General features: G+C 40.2%; 1 protein-coding gene and 1 pseudogene across 1 annotated transcript in view; one reads left to right on the forward strand and one right to left on the reverse strand.

Moving 5' to 3' along the window:
* Positions 1-9,893: 9,893 nt before the first annotated feature.
* Positions 9,894-18,519, reverse strand: LOC111751231 (large ribosomal subunit protein bL9m-like; annotated as a pseudogene).
* Positions 18,520-18,540: 21 nt separating this feature from the next.
* The window catches only part of TMEM41B (transmembrane protein 41B), a 31,175-nt gene continuing 25,618 nt past the window's right edge, over positions 18,541-24,097 (forward strand). Inside the window, exon 1 of the mRNA XM_003412010.4 lies at positions 18,541-18,813. Coding sequence (XP_003412058.1) covers positions 18,693-18,813 — 121 coding nt within the window. The 5' untranslated portion in view covers positions 18,541-18,692. The remainder of the gene's footprint in view (positions 18,814-24,097) is intronic.

Below are 24,097 nucleotides of genomic sequence, written 5' to 3' on the forward strand. Positions count from 1 at the left end.
GGGAATTCCAGAACACTTAATTGTGCTCATGAGGAACCTTTACATAGATCAAGAGGCAGTTCCTTGGACAGAACAAGGGGATACTGATTGGTTTAAAGTCAGGAAAGGTGTGCATCAGGGTTATATTCTTTCACCATACCTATTCAATCTGTATGCTGAGCAAATAATCCGAGAAGCTGGACTATATGAAGAAGAACAGGCCATCAGGAATGGAGGAAGACTCATTAACAACCTGTGTTATGCAGATGACACAACCTTGCTTGCTGAAAGCCAAGAGGACTTGAAGCCCTTACAAATGAAGATCAGAGACCACAGCCTTCAGTATGGATTACACCTCAACATAAAGAAAACAAAAATCCTCACAACTGGACCAACAAGCAACACCATGATAAATGGAGAAAAGCTTGAAGTTGTCAAGGTTTTCATTTTACTTGGATCCACAATCAACAGCCATGGAAGCAGCAGTCAAGAAATCAAACTACACATTGTATTGGGTAAATCTGCTGCAAAGGACCTCTTCAAAGTGTTGAAGAGCAAAGATGTCACCTTGAAGACTAAGGTGCACCTGACCCAAGCCATGGTATTTTCAGTCACATCAAATGCATGTGAAAGCTGGACAGTGAATAAGGAAGACCGAAGAAGAATTGACGCCTTTGAACTGTGGTGTTGGCGAAGAGTATGGAATATACCATGGACTGCCAAAAGAACGAACAAATCTGTCTTAGAAGAAGTACAGCGAGAGTGATCCTTAGAGGCAAGGATGGCGAGACTGCATCTTACGTACTTTGGACATGTCAGGAGGGATTAATCCCTGGAGAAGGACATCATGCTTGGCAGAGTACAGGGTCAAGGGAAAAGAGGAAGACCCTCAACGAGGTGGATTGACACAGTGGCTACAACAGTGAGCTCAAGCATGACAACGATTGTAAGGATGGCTCAGGACCGGGCAGCGTTTCGTTCTATTTTGCATCGGGTCGCTATGAGTTGGAACTGACTCGACGGCATCTAACAACAACAACAACCCATTTGTGGTGTTTCTGTTATAGCAGCACTGGATAATTAAGACAAAATGTGGTACCAGAAGAGTGGGGTATTGCTCTAACAGATACCTAAAATGTGGAGGTGGTTTTGGAATTAAGTAATAGGTAGAGGCTGAAAAAGTTTTAAGGTGCCTAATAGAAAAAGCATAGGTTGCCTTGAAGAGAGTGTTGGTAGAATTACAGACGTCAAAAGCAGTTCTCGTGAGGGCTATTCAGTCTTCTGATAAACATACATTTAAAATTTTGATTTAGTCCAGTTTATTATTTTCTTCACTGATGGTTAGTGCTTTCTGAACCTTATCTACCCAAAGCTTGCAAAAATACTTTTCTGTATGTTTTCTAGGAGCTTCATTGTTTTAGCTATTACATTTAGCATTATGATTCATTTAAAATTAATTTTTGTGAATGGTGTGAGGTAGGGTTGAGATTCATTTTCTTCTTTTTGGTTAACTAGTTGCTCCAGCATCATTTGTTGAAAAGGCTTTTTCCATTGAACTGCTTTGTCAAAAATCAACTGAGTGAATAAACATGGGTCTCTTTCTGGACTCTATCATTTCATTAGTCTAATTGTCTATCTTTATGGCAATACCATATTGTCATGATTACAGTAGCTTTATAATGTCTTGAAATCAAGTAGTATAAGTCATCCACCTTTGTTCTTCAGTTTCAAGATTATTTTTGCTGTTCTAGAACTTTTACATTTCCATATAAATTTGAAAATCAGCTTGAGAATTTATATTATAAAAAGTCAGCTGTGATTTTGATTGGGATTATGTGGAATCCATAGATCAATTTATGTATTCCATATAATCCCAATCAAAATCACAGCTGACTTTTTAAAATAGAAATTATTAAGCTGATTTATGCCTATTCCCAAGAAAGGTGATCCAACCAAATGTGGAAATTATCGAATATCATTAATATCACATGCAAGCAAAATTTTGCTGAAGATCATTCAAAAGCGGCTGCAGCAGTATATCGACAGGGAACTGCCAGAAATTCAGGCTGGATTCAGAAGAGGACGTGGAACCAGGGATATTGCTGATGTCAGCTGGATCCTGGCTGAAAGCAGAGAATACCAGAAGGATGTTTACCTGTGTTTTATTGACTATGCAAAGGCATTTGACTCTGTGGAGCATAACAAATTATGGATAACATTACGAAGAACAGGAATTCCAGAACACTTAATTGTGCTCATGAGGAACTTTTACATAGATCAAGAGGCAATTGTTCAGACAGAACAAGGGGATACTGAGTGGTTCAAAGTCAGGAAAGGTGTGTGTCAGTTTTTTATCCTTTCACCATACTTATTCAGTCTGTATGCTGAGCAAATAACCCAAGAAGCTGGATTATATAAAGAAGAACGGGGCACCAGAATTGGAGGAAAACTCATTAACAATTCGAGATGTGCAGATGACAGAATCTTGCTTGCTGAAAGCCAAGAGGACTTGAAGCACTTACTAATGAAGAGCAAAGACCACAGCCTTCAGTATGGATTACACCTCAACATAAAGAAAACAAAAATTCTCACAACTGGACCAATAAGCGACATCATGATAAATGGAGAGAAGATTGAAGTTGTCAATTTTTTCATTTCTTTGAATCCACAATCAACAGCCATGGAAGCAGCAGTCAAGAAATCAAAGGATGCATTGCATTGGGCAAATCTGCTGCAAAGGACCTCTTTAAAGTGTTGAAGAGCAAAGATGTCACCTTGAAGACTAAGGCGTGTCTGACCCAAGCCATGGTATTTTCAATCGCATCATATGCATGTGAAAGCTGGACATTGAATAAGGAAGATCTAAGAAGAAGAATTGATGACATCGAATTGTGGTGTTGGCAAAGAATATTGAAAATGCTATGGACTGCCAAAAGAAAGAACAAATCTGTCTTGCAAGAAGTACAACCACAATGCTCCTTAGAAGCAAGAATGGCGAGACTGTGTCTTACATGCTTTGGATATGTTGCCAGGAAGTATCAGTCCCTGGAGAAGGACATTATGCTTGGTAAAGTACAGGGCCAGTGGAAAAGAGGAAGGTCCTCAGTGAGATGAATTGACACAGTGGCTGCAACAATGGGCTCAAGCATAATAACAATTGTAAGGATGGCACAGCACTGGGCAGTGTTTCCTTCTGTTGTACATAGGGTCACTATGAGTGGGAACTTGCTCTATAGCACCTAACAACAACAACAACATAGATCAATTTAGAAGGAACTGACCCTTATACTAATGAGTCTTCCAATCCATGAAATGGTATGTCACTTCATTCATTTAGGTCTTCTTTAATATCTTTCAGCAATAATTTGTAGTTTTCAGTGTACAAGTCTTGCATGTATTTCATTAAATGTACCCTAAATATAACTGAAAGTTTGGATGTTCTTGTCCACCCAGAGGTGGCTTGGAACAAAGACCTGGAGATCTATTTTATAAAAACCAGCCACTGAAAACCCTATAGAGGACAGTTCTCTGACATACATGGGGTTACCATGAGTCAGAATTGATATAACAACTAGTTTTGTTTTGTTTTTAATATGTATATTATTGAAAATTGTCTTAGGCGTCTGGTGCTGCTATAACAGACGTACCACAAGTGGATGGCTTTAACAAAGAGAAATTTATTTTCTCACAGTCTAGTGGGTTACGAAGCCCAAATTCAGGGCATCGGCTCCGGAGGAAGGCTTTCTCTCTCTGTTGGCTCTGGAGAAAAGTCCTTGTTCTCAATCTTCCCATGGTCGAGGAACTTCTCAGGTGCAGGGACCCCGCATCCAAAGGACTTGTTCTGCTCCTGGTGCTGCTTTCTTAGTGATATGAGATCCCCAACTCTCTGCTTGCTTCCCTTTCCTTTTATTTCCTCGAGAGATAAAAGGTGGTACAGACCACACACCAGGGAATCTCCCTTAACCTTGGATCAGGGAGGTGGGTGATCTGAGTAAGGGTGGTGTTACAATCCCACCCTAACCCTCTCAACATAAAATTACAATCACAAAATGGAGGACAACCACACAATACTGGGGATCATGGCCTAAGCAATTTGATATACACATTTTTGGGAGGACATAATTCAATTCATGACAAAATGTTACAGTTTTTTAAGCTTCTCTTTGAAAGTATTCATTCTTAGTATACAGAAATACAATTCATTTTTACATATTGATCTTGTGTCCCTGGGTGGTATGATTAATCACTTTTGCGTATGGCCTTTCAAGCCATGGTCCTGTAACTCCCACCCAGGTGATAGTGTAATAGTAGCCCGCCAAAGGGATTGGTCAGGTTTGCCTTAAAAGAGAACCAATTCCAGAGCAGGGAGGAGGAGCCCACTACTACCAAGGAAGAAAATAGCAGCAGGAGTGACCCGGAAGCAGAGACTGGGCAACAGGAAACTGCGGTAGACTTTCCTTCCCACAGAGAGAGAAAGCTGACTGCCTTTGGGCAGAGGCTGGGGGCCAGGGAAAGGTGTGCCTGTGAGCACAGCTGGGGAGAGGCTGTCCTGATGAAAGAGCTGTATCTTGAGTGTTTTTGAGCCTGAACTGTAATGGTTACTTCTCTTATAATAAACCCCATAGTCATGAGTATGGTCTTTGAATTCTGTGTGGTCATTGCAATGAACTATCGAACCAGCAGAGAAGTAGAGGGTGCTGTGTGAGGGATGGTTGATGTCAGAATTAGTAAAGATGGCAGAGAGAGGAGGCTTATCTGGCTTCTGCCTCATGGCAGTCAGCCTTGTGTAGTTGATCTTGATTCTCCTTCCCCCTTGTGGGTTTGGGCGAGGTCAGACACTGGCCCCACGCCGTTTTTACACCCTGTGACTGCTAAATTCACTTACTTGTCCTGACAGGTTTTTTTTTTTTTTTTGATAGATACCTCAGGATTTTCTGCATACACAGTCAAGATCATCTGTGAACAAAGGCAGTTTAATGTCTTTCTTTCCAATTTTTATTTATTTCTTTTATTGCCTATTGAACTAACTAGGACCTACAATGCAACAATAAATGGAAGTGGTAAGAGATGACATCTTTGTAATTATTCCTGATCTCAAGGGAAAAGCATTTAATCTTTAGCCATTAAGTAAGGTGTTGGTTTTAGGTTTTTTGTAGATGCCCATTATCACATTAAACTTCATTTTTCGAAGGATTTTATCATCAGTAAATGATGAGTATTGTCAAATGCTTTAGTCGCATCTATTCTATTATTGAAAGTGAGTTTCTAAACTGTAACTGTTAAATTATCTATTTCTCTCTTCAATTCTTGCTGTCACTTTTTACTTCGTGTATTTTGGAACTCTGTTGTTAAGTGCATTAAAAAAAAAAAAAAAACATTGCTGTTGAGTCATTTCCAACTCATAGCCACCCCATAAGACAGAGTGGAACTGCCCCATAAGATTTCCAAGGCTATAATCTTTATGGAAGCAGACTGCCACATCTTTCTCCTGCAGAGTAGCTGGTGGGTTTGAACTACTGACCTTTCATTTAGCAGCTGAGTGCTTAATCATTAAATCACCAGGGTTCCTTGTTAGGTGCATACATGTTTATAGTTGCTATATCTTTTTTTTATATATTGTATTTTTGGCAAAATTTTACACAGCAAATTTAGATTCCCATTTAATTATTTTTTTTAATACAAATTTTTCAGAGACGATGGTTACATTTTTCACAATGTGTCTACATTCTCATTATTTCCATTCTGGTTGTTCTGTTTCCATTAACCTAGTTTCCCTGCCTCCCATTACATTCTCATCTTTGCATTAGAGAAAATGCCGACCATTCGATCTCATATAGAAGATTTTTTAAAGTGTTATATCTTCTTGATACCCAAATTCTCATAAAAAGACCAGACTTAATGGTCTGACTGAGACTAGAGGAATCCCAGCGGTCCTGGTCCCCAAACCTTCTGTTGGCCCAGGACAGGAACCATCCCCGAAGACTACTCATCAGACATGGAAGGGACTGGACAATGGGTAGGAGAGAGATGCTGATGAGGAGTGAGCTACTTGTATCAGGTGGACACTTGAGACTGTGTTGGCATCTCCTGTCTGGAGGGGAGATAGGAGGGTAGAGAGGGTTAGAAACTGGCAAAATTGTCACGAAAGGAGAGACTGGAAGGGCTGACTCATTAGGGGGAGAGTAAGTGGGAGTATGGAGTAAGGTGTATATAAGCTTATATATGACAGACTGACTTGATTTGTAAACGTTCACTTAAAGCTCAATAAAAATTATTAAAAAAAAAAAAGTATTATATCTTCTTGACAGATGACCATCTGTTACGAACTGAATTGTGTTCCCCAAAAATGTGTATCAACTTGGGTAGGCCATGATTCCCAGTATCGTGTGGTTGATTCTATGTGTTGTAAATCCTAACCTCTATGATGTTAATGCGGCAGGATTAGAGGAAGTTATGTTAATGAGGCAGGACTGAACAGGATGAGATTGTATTTTGAGTCAATCTCTTCTGAGATATAAAAGAGAGAATCGAGCAAAGAGGGACCTCATGCCAACAAGAAAGAAGTGTTGGGAGCGGAGCGTATCCTTTGGACCTGGGGTCCCTGTGCTGAGAGGCTCCTAGACCAGGGGAAGACTGATAACAAGGACCTTCCCCCAGAATTGACAGAGAAAGAAAGCCTTCCACTGGAGCTGGTGCCCTGAATTCGGACTTCTAGCCTCCTAGCCCATGAGAGAATAAATGTCTCTTCGTTAAAGGTATCCACTTGTGATATTTGTGTTATAGCAGCAGTAGACAATTAAGACATCTTCTTATGATTATAAAATGTTTTGTCTCTAGTAACAATTTTTGTCTGAAGTCTATTTCATCTGATATTAGTATAGTCACTCCAGCTGTCTTTTGAATACTGTTACATGGTGCATAGTAGTTAAGAGCTATGGCTGCTAACCAAAAGGTTAGCAGTTCAAACTTAGCAGCTGGTCCTTCAAAACCCTGTGGGGCAGTTCTACTCTGTCCTATAGGGTTAGTATGAGTCAGAATTGACTTTGACAGCAACAGGTTTGGTTTGGGTTTTAGTGCTGCTGTAACACAAATACCAAAAGTAGGTGCCTTTAAAAAACAGAAATTTATTTTCTCACAGTTCTAGAGATTAAAAGTCCAAATCAGTGTCTCAGCTTTTTTGATTCCTTCCTTGTTAGTAGCCCCAGGCATTCCTTGGTTCCTTGGTGATCCTCACATGTATCTCTCTTCTCCAGTAACTATGCGTGTCTATGTTGCTTTTTACATAACTTAGACATGAGGAGGCTTAGCGTCCACTGTACACTGGTATGACCTCAACTGATTGACTGATTATATTAGATTGCATTATGGAATGTAATTGCATTACATCCACAGGTATAGAGGTTATAATTCCAACATATATTTTGGGGGGGGACACAATTCAATTCACAACATTCTCCTTTTTAATGGGAGTGTTTAATTCATCAATATTTCTTTAGTCACTAATTAGGCAGGATTTAAGTCTGCCATTTTGCAATTTGTTCTCAGTGTGTCTTCTTTTCCATTCTTCCATTATCTCCTTCTTTTGTGTTAAATAGATATTTTCTAGCGTACCATTTTAATTCTCTTGATTTTTTAATTACCATTTAATTATTTTTATTGTTTGCCTTAGGGATTACAATTAACATCTTGGTTTATTACAATCCAGTTTGAATTGATACCAACTTAATTTGAATAGTATATGAAAACTTTGTGCCTACATAGCTCCATTCCTCTGCTCTCTTTTGTGCAATTATTATCATACAAATTACATTTTTATACAACGTATATCCACCAACACAGATTTGTAATGATTGCTTTATCCACTTGCCTTTTAACTCACATAGGAGGAAAAAAAAGGTACAAAAATAAATTTATACTCTTTTTTTTTTTTTTGTATTTACCTATGTAATTACTTTTACTGGTGCTCTACATTTCTTCCTATGGATTTGAGTTACTCTCTAGGGTCCTGTTATTTCACCCTTAATGATTCACTTTATTAATCCTAGTAGAGCAGATCTGCTAGTGACGTGTTCTGTTTTTTGTTTTTTTTAATGAGGGAGTGTCTTAATTTTTCCTTCATTTTTGAATGATGCTTTTTCTAGGTATAAAATTCTTAGTCAATAGTTTTTTTCTTTCAACGTTTTGACTGTCATTCCACTGCCTTCTGATCTTCATAATTTCTGATGAGTAATCAGCTTTTAATCTTATTGTTAACACCTGTTACATGATGAGTCGCCTCTCTCTTGCTGCTTTCATGATTCGCTCTTTGTCTTTGGGCGTCAGGTTTAATTATGAGGTGCTTAGGTGTGGATCTCTTTGAGTTTTTCCCGCTTGGAGTTCACTGATGTGTAAATCAATGTTTGGATGTGTAAATTAATGTTTTTTTTTGTTAAATTTGGAACATTTTTTAATAAGGGATAGTCTTTCTGTCCCTTTCTCTCTTTTCTCCTGGGATTCTGTGGGGTAGAGGATCTAGTTTTACCTTAGGTGAAAGTGGCTTTTGTCCTTGGCTCTAGAGAAATAATCCTTGGAATAATTGGGGTGCCTGGGACTTCTAGGCCACACCTGAGAATTTGTGCTAGCAAGTGAGTGCTGGCTAGACCAGAAAAGACTCACCTGGTAGGCCAATATCAACTGGCCTCAAACTAACCAAAATCAAACCTATGGCCATTGAGTCAATTCTGACTCATAGCTACCTTATACGACAGAGTAGAACTGTTCTGTAAGGTTTCCAAGGCTGTAATCTTTCTGGAAACAAGACTGTTGCATCTTTGTCCCATGGAGCAGCTGGTAGGTTCAAACTACCAACCTTTTGATTAGCAGCCAAGCACTTAACCACTGAGCCACCAGGGCTCCTTCAGTTAGCCTCAGGGAGCATTATTTAGTCTATTATGCAGGACGGGCCCATAATAGCTTTGAACACCAAGGCTTGGAGAGCTTCCTAGTTGGTGAGAATAGCTGCTCTTGGGAGGTGTTATGAATTGAATTGTGTCCCCCAAAAATGTGTGTCACCTTGGCTAGGCCATAATTCCCAGTACTGTGTGATTGTCTACCATTTTGTCATCTGACATGATTTTCCTATGTGTTGTAAATCTTACCTCTATGATGTTAATGAGGCAGGATTAGAGGCAGTTATATTAATGAGGCAGGACTCGATCTACAAGATTAGGTTGTATCTTAAGTCAATCTTAGGAGATGTAAAAGAGTAGTAAGCAGAGAGACGGGGGATCTTACACCACCAACAGAAAAGAGCTGGGAGAATAGCATGTCCTTTGGACCCAGAGTCCCTGCACTGAGAAGCTCCTTGACTGGGGAAGATTAATGACAAGGGCCTTCCCCCAGAACTGACAGAGAAAGCCTCCCCCTGGAGCTGGCACCCTGAATTTGGACTTCTAGCATCCTAGATTATGAGAGAATAAATTTCTCCTTGTTAAAGCCATCCACTTATAGTACTTTTGTTATAGCAGCACTAGATAACTAAGACACAATTTGGTACTGAGTAGAGTGCTGCTCTGACAGATACCTAAAACGTAGAAGCTGTTTTGAAACTGTGAATGGATAGAGGCTGAGTTTTAAAGTGCCTAATAGTAAAAAGCTTAGATTGCCTTGAAGAGACTGTTGGTGGAATTATGGATGCCACTGGTGACCATATAATTCTGGTGAGGAATCAGAAGCAAGTGAGGAGAGCTATTACATTGGAGACAGTGCAGATGGTGAGAAGCAGCAGCAAAGAAATGGCAGCAGCCAGGAAACTGCAGCAGCAGAACTAGGAGATCAGCATAAGATAGCGCTGGAGCCAAACCACAGAGGGAGCTGAGCGCTTTTGCGCAGCAGACTTCCGGGCCGAGTGGGGGTCCAAGCACTTATTGGTGGAGGTAGGCTTGCTGACTCAAGGATCAAGAGAACTGAGTGCCTTCCAGCCAAAGTTTACTTGGATAGTGGGGTGCCTGCAGACACTTACTGATAGAGCTACAAAGCTTTAGAACACTTGCCCAAGCTGGGCACACACTGGCAGCAAGGCCCAAGGGTCCAAGAAGTCAAGGAACCAGGAAGGAGAAAATGAAGACACAAGAAACAAAAGGAGTAGAGCTGCCTCTGTCACAAATGGTGGAGTGGCCACTCAGATGGACTTGGAGAATGGAGCTGCCCAAAGCCAAAGGAGCAGAGTTGCCCTTCCAGTGGGCCTGGAAGGCAGAGCTAAAGCCCACAGCCGAGGGGCCTCCACTCAGAATCTGAAGAGTATGACCAATACCTAGAGTGTGGAGGGCAGGGCCATTGTCTAAATGTTCTCAGAGAACAGAGGATTATTTTCGAGCCTTGAGGGCTAATGTAATGTGTCCTGCTGACTTGCTTGATGCCAATTATCCCTTCTTTCCTTCCAGTTTCTCCCATTTGTAATGGAAATGTCTACCTTGTGCCTGTTCCTCCATTGTACTTTGAAAGCAGATGACCTGTATTCTAGATTTCACAGATGAAAAGGAATTTTTGGATTTTGGACTTGGAGTTGAATGAAGACTTTTGCTATGACATTACAGGGTGTGTTTTACATGTAGCAAGGATATGAATTTTGGGGGGTCAAAGGATGAAATATTATGGAATTGTGTCCCCCCAAAATGGGTGGCAACTTGGCTAGGCCATAGTTCCCAGTATTGTGTGATTGTCCACCATTCTGTCATCTGGTATGATTTTCCTATATATTATAAACCCTAATATTAATGATGCAGGATTAAAGGCAGTTGTTTAATGAGGCAGGATTCAATCCACAAGATTAGATTGTGTTTTAGGTCAATCTCTTATGAGATATAAAAGAAAGATGTAAGCAGAAAGACAGGGGGGCCTCATATCACCAAGAAACAAAAGCCAGGAGAATAGCGTGTCCTTTGGATCCAGGGTCCCTGCAATGAGAAGCTCCTCGACTGAGGAAGATTGATGATAAGGATCTTCTCCCAGAACCGACAGAGAAAGACTTTTCCTAGAGCAGGCACCCTGAATTTGGACTTTTAGCCTCCTAGATTGTGAGACAATAAATTTCTTTGTTAAAGCCATCCACTTGTGGTATTTCTGTTCTAGCAGCACTAGATAACTAAGACAGGAGGAATATGGGAAGGTTCATGTCGGGACTTTGTCCTATGAATCTCTTTGTATTCTTTTTGGCTATGATAAATCTGTAGTCAGAGAATTGTCATGGAAACCATGATGGAGGGAGCAGTTAATGTATTAAAGCAATGCAGAGAGGTAGCAAATCACTAAAAACTGCTATATTAGATAAAAAGGAGCTCACTGGTGACCATAAGAATAGTTTCAGCTGAGAAAAGGTGGTAGAGGTCAGGATGTGATGAAGTGTAGATAAAGAATATTCAAAACAAGATTCAGCATCCTTTCCTCTAATTCAAATCCATTTCCCATAGTATTTTAGTCAAATACACAGATATTCCCCTCTACTGCCTAAGCTAGAAATTCTCCAGACACCTAGTCCCTTCCCTGTCACCAAATATCTCTGTTTTACTAGGACACTAAGTCGTCTAGAGGGAGGCATTGGTGGTTCAGGGGTAGAATTCTCACTTTCCATAAGGGAGGCCTGGTTTGATTCCTGAACAATGAACCTCATGCACAGCCACACCCTTCTGTTAGCGGAGGCTTTTGTGATTTCAGTGGAGCCTCCAGACTAAGATGGACTAGGAAGAAAGGCCTGTTAATCTACTTCAAAAAGCCAGCCAATGAAATCCCTATGGATCACAATAGTCCGTCCAATCTGCAACCAATCATGGGGATGGTGCAGGACTGGGCAGCATTTAGTTCTGTTGTGCATGGAGTGGCTATGACTCAGGCTGATTCAACAGCAGCTAACAACACCATCAGGTACTCTAGATTCTACCTCCTTAACATTCCTAATATTCTAGGATAAATCTCAAATATCATGGTTATCTATGAATGAGTTATATTAGATACTATTTTAATGTTTTTCTGTCTGATAATTTTTCTGGAATGAGTATTTACTCGTATAATAATGAAAGTTAAAAAATAATTTTTCTTGTATCTGTTGCCTTCTCTGTTTCCAGTTCATTACCCTGGGTTAAGCCAGCATCATTATAATTTCCTAACTTCTCTTCCTGCTGCTAGTCTGCTATCGTGGCACTCCTCTAATTTTCTGCCACAGGGCAATCAAAAATAAGCTTTATAAAAGCAAATCTTAATATGCCCTTCCTCAGTTAAAAGTTCTTCAATGGCTCCAGGTATCTTTGAGGATTAAACTTCTTAGCACTTTGTGATAAGGCCCTTGTCTACTCATTTCTCTCCATTATCTTACTCTTTGTAACTCTTTTTAAAGAGAAGCAGTAAATTCAACCCTTTGCAAAAGCTGATTTTAATCCCTTTCCAGTGTTAATTCCTACTCATCTTTTAAAACTGAGTTTAAGAATCATGCTTCAAGGAGGTCTTAATTATGGCCCCATTCTAATTTAGATACCCCTCTCTTCTGCTGTTGTAATCTATGCACCTCTCAATCTCTGTTACCACACTGTATTGCATTAAGCACCTGGTCTAGACTGAAGATTGAGGTCAGGGTTCTATACTGTATTTTCCTGTATTGTATTACCAATATTCCTTATCCAGTATTTGATTGATTGAATGAGTAACAAGATAATGACTGAATAAAGAGATAATGTAGGATCTTAAATGCATTTTATATGAAGTTCCATTAATCTGCAGTTTTTTTTTTTTTGTAGATTATTTTTCATTGTAAAAGAAAGGCTCAATCTTGCAACAATGTTGTTCTTTCCGGTAAAGTTGGAAAATGTTCAGAAGTAGAAAGTAAATAATAGTTTAAATTCCCCAAAGTCTCAACTCCAATAGTTCCAGAATTTGTTTCCATTGACAAGTTTTATTTTTGGCTTTTTTTTAATAGTTGTAACTGTAAAATTCTGTATTATTGAATTTGTTTTAATTACACCCATGTTGTTTGTTGCCATCAATTCTGACTCATGGTGACCCCGTGTACGCAAAATATAACTGCTCCCTAGTGTCTTCAGAAGCAAATTGCCAAGCCTGTCTCCAAGGTGCATCTGGGTGGGTTGAAACCACTAACCTAAGAGTTGAGTGCTTAATCTTTTGCGCCACACCAGTAAGCATGGATATATTTTCACTGAATAAATATGCAAATATACAAAGTAAATCCTTCCATCATCCTGCTCTATAATCTCATCTCCTTTCTTGAGCTAACCAGTTATCAGTTTAATGAGCATATTGCTTGCCCTTTTTCTATGGATTTAAATATTTATACATGCACACATAAACAAAAAATATTTTTAACATAACCGATATCATAATGTTTATTGTTCTACAACTTACCTTTTGCACTTAATGGTAAATCTTGAAGATATTTACATGACAGCTATTTTATTTTTAACATTGTGAAATATATCATTATGTAGATTATCAGTTTATTTAAACATTTCCCTATTGATAGACATTTAACTTATTTCCAGTTTTTGCTATGTACAAACAATTTTTGTACACACACTTCAGTATTTCTCTGGGAGACAGATCTATAAGAAGTGTCCTATTGAAGGACGTTTCAGTCACATTTATTAATCATTACCTAGGATTAACAGTTAAGGAAGACTGAAGAATTGATGCATTTGAATTATGGTGCTGGCAAAGAATACTGAAGATAGCATGGACTACCAGAAGAACAAGGAAGAAGTACAGCCAGAATGCTCCTTAGAAGCGAGGATGACAAGACTTCATCTCACATACTTCGGACATATTTTTAGGAGGGACCAATTCCTGGAGAAAGACATCATGCTTGGTAGAGGGTCAGCGAAAAAGAGGAAGGCTGTCAACAAGATGGACTGACACAGTGGCTGCACAGTGGGCTTAAACATAGCATAGCAATGATTGTGAGATGACACAGGCAACATTTCGTTCTGTTATACATGGGGTCGCTATGGGTTTTGTTCTACTTGTGGTTGCTATGACTCAACAACACCTAACAACTACGATTTTTAGTTGTCACCATTTTATTATACATAATGCTGTTACGAACATTGTTAAGAAATCTCTTATGCATAGTAACTCTTTTAATCCTTATGTGTGTTAACTTTTTTAAACTACCCTATGAAGTAGGTTCTATTATTACTCCTATTTTGTGGAGAGAGAATAAGGCACTGGAAAGTTTTTTAATTGGCTCAAGGTTTTCACAACCAGTAAGAAGCAGTCACAATTTGACCCAAAAGTCAGTTCTTAAGTTATAGCTTAAGTTTAGCTGAAAGTTTGCACAATGCCCTTTTCTGCACTCTTGCCTATACTATGATATTGTCAGCTTTTTTATTTCTTGTTAATAGATGAAAAATATTTCATTTTTGCATTAATTTACATTTAACTATAAATGAAATTCATCATTTCTTAATTTATTGGCTATTTCAATTTCTTCTTCTGCTGAGTTGTTCTTAGTTTTCTCATTAGTTTTGTGCCTTGCTAAAGAGGACCTTCTCTACCTTTTTTCGTTTTTCCAAAGAACACAACTTCTTTATTTCTGTATGAGAAACAAGTGTTTGGTTTGGGTGATGAGAATGAGCCAAGCACTAGAGACAATGGCTAACTCTGTTTTAATGAGCTCAAATGGAGGAAAAGGCTAGATGGGCTCTGAACTGCTTCAGTTTATTAATGTCCAGCTTATCAAACTTACAGCTTGTTATTTCTTGAGGACTGCCACAATAAAAAAGAATGTGAAGACAGCACTAGATGGAGATGGCAAATACAGAGAATTCAACATATATGTGCAGTTTAGCCTGATGTCCCCATATGTGCGCTAAAATTCACATTTGGTCAGAGCTGGGAGCAAGATCAGGGTGCTGGCCTATCTTTGTTCCACTGCTCCTCTGATTCTGCTTTCCAGAGTATCTGAGTCTTGAAGGCATCTGGCTGCCTTGGAGGGAGGGTAGGTCAGAGTCTCTGGGAGCTTTTGGAGGCCATTTCCTCAGCAGCCTGCTGAACTGACCAGTACTTACATCTTTTGGTCTTGGGCTTCTCAAAGTTCGGCACAGCCATAGGCACCCTCACAATGTCAAGCCTATTTACCGTCACCTCAAACCAGTGCTCGCCCCACTGTGTGATGGGCTCTTCTGGTCACTTTATCGTATGGGGAGCTACCATAACATCAAGGTTCTTGAAGAAGTGGTGGGCAACTATTTCAGGGTTTAGCTCCTATTTGACATTGTTCTTCATCCTCCCTTCCAGGTGACAGCTTCTCAGAAATTTCACTGTCACCACACCTGCCTTTGTCTGGATCTTCTCTAATTTTCCTTCTTGTCTCAGCAAGTTCTCCTCTTCAAACAGCTTCTTGTTTTCACGGATGCATACACAGCCAGTCCCTGAGGAAGGAGCTGATTACCGCCCACAGATTTCTTTACTGAGACCAGATCACTCCGGACTCCAAGTTCCTCCACAGACTGTGAGGGTTGGCTTCAGGTTGTTTTGGGGCAAGTGTTTTGTGTCCTCCACCAGACTGTTGATGTGGTGTTGCCAGTGCAGGTGTGACTTCCTGTCTACCCTGGCCAGTGGCACCTTCCGCCAGTGCTTTATGATGACTGTGCCCCAATTGTGAGAGAGGCTTAAGTTGCATTCCAGGCTAGGGGTGCCTGCTCCAATTTGCAGCCAGAATAGCTCCTGGGATCCTCCTCACAGCAGCTGCTCAGTGCCCGCCCATCGCAGAGCTCTGCCCGGTGCCGCAATCACAGCCGCTGCCATGTTCGCGGGCATTGAGGGAAGTATTTTTTCTTCTAAAACATTTTTGCTTGATAGGTACCTCTTGGAATTTATTTTTGCACAAAGATTGCCCACATTTAGTTCTTCATAAATATAATTTACTGTGGTTGAAAATTTATTCAACATATTTACTTAATACTCACTTAGATGTTGGCATTGTGTCAGCTGCTAGGGATACATATGGTTAACAAAATGACTAGGTCCCTGGGGCCTTATTAAAGCTTACATTCTAGAGGTGGAGACAGACAATAAACAAGAAAGCAAATCATCCAAATAACTACTGCTTTTAATAAAAACTTTATGAAGGAAATAAGCAGGACGCTGCAGAATAAAAAGCTACGTCTTAAGAGTGGTCAATGCAGGCCTTAATAGAAATAGGCAAAGGATGCGTACATAAAACAGTTCCATTGAATATGTCAATGAGTAAGATTGCTTACTCTGTTAAAAACAAAGCGATTCATTGAAAGTTCAAAACAGTTTGAACCAAGAACATATCTGATCTCAGAAAGTGAAACCAAACACTCCAAAGTGGTGGAGTTACCGATGCATTATTTTCTGAGGTAAAGTCAAGGACTTAAGGTACAACATTCTGATTGGAAGTTGCAAGATGAGGGAAGCAGGAAGTGGCACACCTAGAAGGGGGTCGTTTACAGTGATTGGTTGGAAAACCAAACGTGGGCTATTTGGATTGGTTAGTTTAGGAAACCATGGGGGTTTTAGAGCCCTCCTCGTGCAGTGGTAAGAGCTAGGGCTGCTAACCAAAGGTCGGCAGTTTAAAACCACCAGCCACTCTTTGGAAACCCTATGGGGGCAGTTCTACTCTGTCCTATAGGGTCACTAGGAGTCAGAATCAACTTGATAGTAACAGGTTTCTTTTGGGTTTTAAGTGGGTGATTTACAAGGTGGTCATGAAGCAATTTATCTCAGAACATTTCCTGAGGGCTGCTGAGGTCATTATTGATAATTGTCTTGTGCCAAGACCCTTCCTTAGGGTCATTCTTTCCATATCTTTAGTTTAATCACAGAGAATAATGTTTCTTTTGTTATGTACTTAAGTCTGTCTAAGGGTCTGATGGTTGCAGGGGAAATAAGCAAAACAGAGTGGGCTCAGACCTGGGGTGATCATTCTCAAATGAGTCAAGCACCTCACTTTTGGAACGCCCACACAAATGGATCTACCATAATTTACATAACAATTTTTCCTAATTGTTGGAGTTTTAGATTGCTTTCACACTTTCACCATTTTATTAACAAATAATACTGTTAGGAACAACTCCTTGTATATATTTATTTCCTTGGAATAGTTTCCTAGAAATGAAATTACTAGATAGGAACAATCGGGATACTTTTACACACATCGCTAAGTGTTAAAACAAAAGCATATTAAGCCAGTGACAGAAATTGAAGCTTATCTAATACACAATTTGTAAATTTGGGTAACATTTTAACTACCCAGCACCCAGTGCCGTCGATTCGAACATTTCAACTAGTGAATAAAAAATGTTCACAAGAAGAAAAAAAATCTCCAAAAATCCTTATACCCGATCTCATCGACACTGCCATGGAAACACGCACAGAAGTGTTTATATAACAATTCACCCTGAAGTACAGCCTTTGGAGCCCTGGTGGTGCAGTGGTTAAGAGCTAGGCTGCTAACCATAAAGGTCGGCAGTTCTAATCCCCCAGCCATTCCTTGGGAACCCTATGGGGAAGTACTACCCCGTCCTATAGGTTCCCTACAAGTTGGAATGGACCCGAACACAACAGGTTCAGGTTTTTCAGTTCAAGTCCAACCTCGGAGTTTCTCGAAACTGAATACAAATACAGTTCTTCAAAAGAGCACAATGCTTAGGTCAAAATGGTCTCTACTAATTTATCTAGACCATTGTGTGACTTAAAAGTCTCTTAGAAACCAGTTTTCTCATGGCTAAAGGTTTAAAATAACATCTCCAGGCAATGGCCTGGATGGGTCATCCTACCTCCATGGAACCCAGAAATCTAGATTCCAGGATAATTTAAAGTGTTGCTCACAAGTTACTTTCAAAACGGATTGCCAATACACTCACCAGAGAGAGCAATTTGAACGCTGCTCTGAAAGGTAGGAATGGGAAATGTAACTGTCAAAAAGGCACATATGGGCTCAGCACAAAGAAAAGGTAACTGTAATGAGCTGACCTGGGTTAATTAGTTAGGAGCGGCAGGATGATGACAAGGGAAAGCATTTACATTGAATTAAGAAAACCCGGATTTTAGTCTCATTTCTTCCACTGTGAGTTACATTCAAAGGTTATAGCCCCTCCCCGATACTTAGTGTTCTGAAATTCAGGTACATCTGGCTCAGGCTTTACCTCTTCCATCATCTTCAAACCAAGCATTTCCTAGCCCCTCCAGTCTTAAAACAACTGTAGGTGGAATTGGTGTATAAGAAAGCGGACAGAAATAACGTCAATCGCAAAACGCCAACTAATCACTCGCAGGCACTTCCGGTGGCCCGGACAAAAGATTTAAGTCTCTGAGATCGTACTTCCGGATAGTTAAACCTGCGCATTAAGAACCTGTGTCCGCCAGCCGCAGCCCCATGACTTCGAAACCGCGACTGCGCATGCCTCCTGCGGGTGGAGGGGGTGGGGCTATGGATGGGCGGGCCGGGACCTTGACTTGTCTTGCGATTACTGGATCGGCGCGAGCGCGCGAGGCTCGGGGGCGGCGCGGGGCGGAGCCTAGGCCGAGTGGGCGCTGCGGATCTCCGGGGAACGGCCCAGTGTTCGTGGGGCTGAGGTCGTCTCAGGTGAAGAGGTCGCGCCGGAAGTGGCTTAGGCTGTCGCGGTTGTGTGTTGTAAAGAGCCTGCGGCGGAGTTGTTGAGGGGCTGCGGCATCACTCCGTTTCCTCCCCCTTCCCGGCAGCAGCCATGGCGAAAGGCAGCATCGCGGAACGGTCGCAGACGGAGGCACTCCCCACGACCCCAGTAGGGGACCAGGCAGCGCGAACTAGGGCTCCTGCGGCGCCGAGCAGCGGAGACCACTTGAAAGGTGAGTGGACCGGGGAACCAGAACTGGGGCTGTCCCAGCGGCACCAGTGTTCCAGGTGGGGCCCCGGAGCGGAAAGGTCCTTAGACTGTCCCGGGGGTTTGTGGGGAGAGAAGAGGCCGGCTGCTACCCATTATAAGGTTCGTAAATGCTTGTTAGATTGAGTTTATTTGAAAGAAGGAATGACAGTAGTTTGTTGACGCCCAGAGAGGTTGTGAAGTTGATAGTAAAGTAGCAAAGAGCGGGGTCTTTGGTGGCAGGAACAACTGCGTGTGAGTCCGGGCCCTACTACTTAACTTGTGATCTTGGACTTACTTTCAAAAGCTCAGTGTCTGAACTTTGAACTGACATTAGTAATAATAGTATTTACTTAATAGGTGGGTGGATGGGTTAAACAAAATAATTTATGTAAAAGATTTAGTCTAATGCTTGGCTTATTTTAATCGGAGGCTAAGTAAATGTTAGCAATTATTATTATAGCTAAGGTCTTATTCTAAAGCTGTTTTCCAGTACACCATCCTGGCATTCCTTAGGGCTTTATTGTTTTAAGAAAAAGTACACCTAGAAACTAAATATTTTGATTCCATCTTGGCATGGATTCGTGTTCATTTCTTTTCAGCAGTTGAAATTATTAAGCTTTTTAAATGCGTTTAAGTGACCAAAGTTTTTAAAGTGTCTTGAGCAGTCTAATTTGGCTCTTTAAGTTTTATATATTCGGGGATTTTCCCAACTTATAGAAAATAGGGAAACCCTAGTAGCATAGTGGTTAAGAGCTACGGCTGCTAACCAAAAGGTCAGCAGTTCGAATCCACCACGCGCTGCTTGGAAACCGTATGGGGCATTGCTGTACTACTTTGTCCTATAGGGTTGCTATGAGTCGGAATGGACTTGATGGCATCGGGTTTGGTTATTTTGGTGTATAGGCAATAGAGGCAAATACTTCAAAAGCCTAGAAATGAATTGTTGTCAAAGAGTAAATCCACTCTAAGTTAAAGAAATAATATTTTGAAGATGCTGCTACTGAGACTGACAAGAATTCGAGGTCTGGAGATCTTAAAAAAGTGTTTTCCACCTAGGGCGTCCATGAAGATTGTCACTTGGTTTGAGATAAGTTTTTTTGTTACTGTTTTTTACCTAAAGCTGTACAGAACGTAAAATTTTGAAGCTTTCTAAAATGCTTTTATAATTGTTTATCTTATTTTATCATTAGAACAACACATTCAACGTGGTAATTCTTTTTATGATGCTGTCAAAATGTCTCCGGCAAACTATACTTCTGTAGAAAATGGGAAGGATGTGAACTGGATGCCTTCATGGAGAAGTAGGGTTTGGATAAGTAGAGAGGAAGGAAGGAGATTCCGGACAGGGGAAAGAGAGTGGGTTTGAAGGTTAGTGAGAACCTTTTAAGTGTGTCGGTAAAGAGATTATCTTGTCTAGAGTGAAGAGTTTCTGTTGGGTGGTTGTAGGAGATAAGGTTAGCCATGTTTGGAATGGTGTCAGATTATTAAAAAAATAATAATAATAAAAATTTTTTTTTAGAGGGTGTTAAATGCTTTACAAAAGAAGGTCTGATCCTTCTTGTTTATTAATTAAAAATCCCAGTTTTTTCTTTTTCTCTCCTTTCTGTTTGTATGTGTGTATCTCTAATTAATGTTAGGAATTCTCTTTATATACGAAAGATTTTGTTGACCCATTGCGTGATAGGATTTGAGCCACTTGCAGGAGTCAGAAAGCTGTTGATGTGATAGTATTAGTAACTACTTAAAACCAGAAAGACTAAACCTGTTGCCATGAAGTCCATTTTGACTCATAGCCACCCTCTGTAGTACAGAGTTGACCCCTCATAGGATTTCCAATTTTTTTTTTTATGTAATGTTTGCAGAAGCAGGTCACCACACCTTTCTCCCCTGGAGCGGAAGGCGAGTTTGAACTGCCAGCCTTTCAGATCGCAGCCGAGCTCTAAACCACTGTGTCCCCATAGCTCTTAATAACTACTTAGCAACTGATTTTCCAGGTTATGAAAAACAGTTTTTGTAATTGCAGTTCATAGCTTGGTATTCAAAAAAAGGAAAGGTTTTGAAGAAAAGAATTTTAGTAATCCTTGGTTGAGAAATACAGAATAAGTTCTTGTAAATTTCATGACACTTCAAGAAGATTTGCATTTTATTAACTGACATGTCTGTATACCTTTTATTTACACAACTATTTAGTTGTTGTGTGTGTTTGAAATATTCTATATTCTACATGCTGTGCTTGGTGCATTTAGTGGACTCCTTGCTATGACTCTGTTCTCTAAAATCTGAGCCTTATAGACTGGGGACCGCTTAGAAGACTTGTGAGCAACACAGTCGTAGTGAAAATCTAGTAATTCATTATGAGGCGGGGTGAGAGATAGGCAAAGAGGTAGAGCCAGTTAACAGTCTCTTGGCCTAATCTGTATTTGAGGGTGCCTGGACCTTTTCCTGGAAACCCTGGGGAACCAAAGGGTCAGCAGTTCGAATCCACCAGGCGCTCTTTGGAAACTCCATGGGGCAGTTCTGCGCTGTCCTGTAGGGTCGCTATGAGTCGGAATCGACTTGACGGCACTGGTTTTTGTTTGTTTGCTTGTTTTTGGACCTTCTCCTGGAAGGAGCTATGGTTGCAAAGTGGTTAGGCTCTTGGCTGCTAACCAGAAAGGTTTGAATCTACTCGCCGCTCCGAGGGAGAAAGATGTGGCAGTTTACTTCTGTAAAGCATACAGCCTTTGAAACCCCATGGGGCAGTTCTACTCTGTCCTGTAGGGGTTCTATGAGTCCGAGTCGACTTGACGGCAGCGGGTTTCGGTTGTGCTGTTTGCCCTGGCTGACCTACTTCCTGAAAACCCTGGTGGCGTAGTGGTTAAGTGCTACGGCTGCTGATCAAAGGGTCAGCAGTTTGAATCCGCCAGGCGCTCCTTGGAAACTCTGTGGGGCTGTTCTACTGTGCCCTACAGGGTCGCTATGAGTCGGAATCGACTCGATGGCACTGGGTTTGGTTTTTTTTGGATCTACTTCCTAGCAAGTCACAGCATTTCCCCATTTTGATTTAAGAGAACTTCTGTGACTGTATTTTTCAATATGTAGGTCAATACCCACGTGAGGGTGTGAAATCAATTTGGTAGGCAATGATAAGCATTAAAAAAAAGAAAGAGAAAATATCAGTGCTTTGCATGCATTAAAACGTAAATATTGTTTCTTGAAAAATAATTTTTCAGTAATACAGATTTTGTATGTATCAGATCATGATGTTAGAAGTAAATTGCTTATTGTGGAGTGCAGTAAAAAATTTGAAAATACTGTCTAGGAGTTGGGTTTTACTGCTTTCAGAAGACAATATTGTTCAAACTTTGATGATAAATCAGTCTTAGATCTTGCTTTGCTAATTTGATTCAACAAATACTCATTGAGCATGTGCTATGAACAAGGTACTGGCTTAGAGGAAGGAAGCTCTGATTACTGATAACTGGAATTTAAGATTAAAATTGGCAACTGGACACCAACTAAGGAATTAATATGCTTTCTTGATGCCAGTCTCAACTTACATATATTAAAACCTGCAAAAGCCAGAACCTCTGTAAGGCAGGAACCTACCAAAGAAGGAAAATTCAAATATTTTCCACTAACAGCAATGGAGAAGTTGTGAGAAGACTGCACCTTGTCAAAGACAGAAAACTTGTGACACCTAGAAAAACAAGGCAGTCTCAGCTCTCACAGGTTTCACTGTAAAATGTACCTGGATTCTTTTGCTTATAATCAATAGAAAACTCAATTGAAACCCTTGCTGAAAGGAGTTTATTGGTTCATGTAACTAAGAAGTCAAGAGAGGAAGTAGAATTTAATGTCTCAGGCTGTAACCAGTGCCTCGGTGATGTCATCAAGGGTCAGATTTTCATGATATGTTTATTTGCTTATTTGATGTTAGCTTTATCAGGTTGGTTTCTCTTGAAGGTTCAAAATAAGCTACATGCTTCTTTCTTAATTTCTAGAATCTTTGTCCTAGCATTGTCAATAAAAGTCTTGATATTCACTCTGATTAGACTGGCTCAGATCAAATTCTCATCCCTAAACCAATCACAGTTCTCAAAGGATAAGAATAACCTGATTGGCCCAGCCTAATTCATGTCTTACATTCAGAAAATGTGTCTGCAGAATCATATATAACAAATGCCTAAATGTCCATGACATTTTCAATGCATATCATGAGGTCTCTTCATAATCATATTCACACATCCTAAAAAGAAAGGAGTAACCAGTTAAAAGTTATAAAATTAACTTGCCCCAGCCCACCTTTTTAACTTCTCTGAATTTCTGACATGCTTCATGATGATCTTGATTCATCTAGTTTATAGAACACACTTTTTTTGTTTTAATAATCTTATTGTGCTTTAGGTGAAAGTTTACAGCACAATAGAACACACTTTTGCGTAGCAAGGAGCTAGACGGTTTCTGTCACTTCATGTTTAGCATAGAATTTAGCAAAACCTTACTAATTCAGTTGTAACAAATAAAAATGGTAAAATGAGACAAGGGATAAAATGAAGTTTATCTTTTAGTCAAGGCTTTTTGGTTGAAATGAACAGAGATCAGTTTTAAAAAGCACAAATAAAAAGAGAGATTGTAGTATGGAGTAAGATGTATGTAAACTTATATGTGACAGTCTGACTTGATTTGTAAACGTTCACTTGAAGCTCAATAAAAGTTAATAAAAAAAAAAAGAGATTATTTTAAGAATACAAGAGACGATCTCATAGGCATCCATGAGAAGGAAGAAATATTACCAGGCTTCAAGGGAAGTACTAAGTTAGAAGTCAACAAGTAGATTTGCTTTATCTCGCATTTCTGCTTCTCTGGGTGTCTCTTCCAAACTCCACTCTTCCACTTTCTGATACATGTCTTTGGCTTGCCATATTATTGACTCTGGCCTCTACTGTTTGACTTTTCGGCCTCAAGGCCCACTACCCCTTGACGACAGTATCTCTTTCTCTTAGTTTTAAGTTTTCAAGAGAAAATCTGGTCAGCCAGTAATGAATTGTTTTTGCTTGGGTCAGGTGTCTGACTTTGGGCCACTCAGTCTCTGTATTTGGGAGGGTGGAGTGTTGGAATCTCTCGGTAAGAATACGGCTGCCATTGAAATTAGCCCTTTTGCGTGACAAAGGGAGTGTGTTAGTTCCCAGAGAGGGGGCATATAGGTAGGGCAATTAATGAAACCTAACACTTTTTAAAATAAATTTTAATGAAGAAAGATTTGTTAAATTAATGAACAGAGTACA

This window comes from Loxodonta africana, chromosome 7, assembly GCF_030014295.1.
Source record: "Loxodonta africana isolate mLoxAfr1 chromosome 7, mLoxAfr1.hap2, whole genome shotgun sequence".
NCBI classification, from domain to species: Eukaryota; Metazoa; Chordata; class Mammalia; order Proboscidea; family Elephantidae; genus Loxodonta; species Loxodonta africana.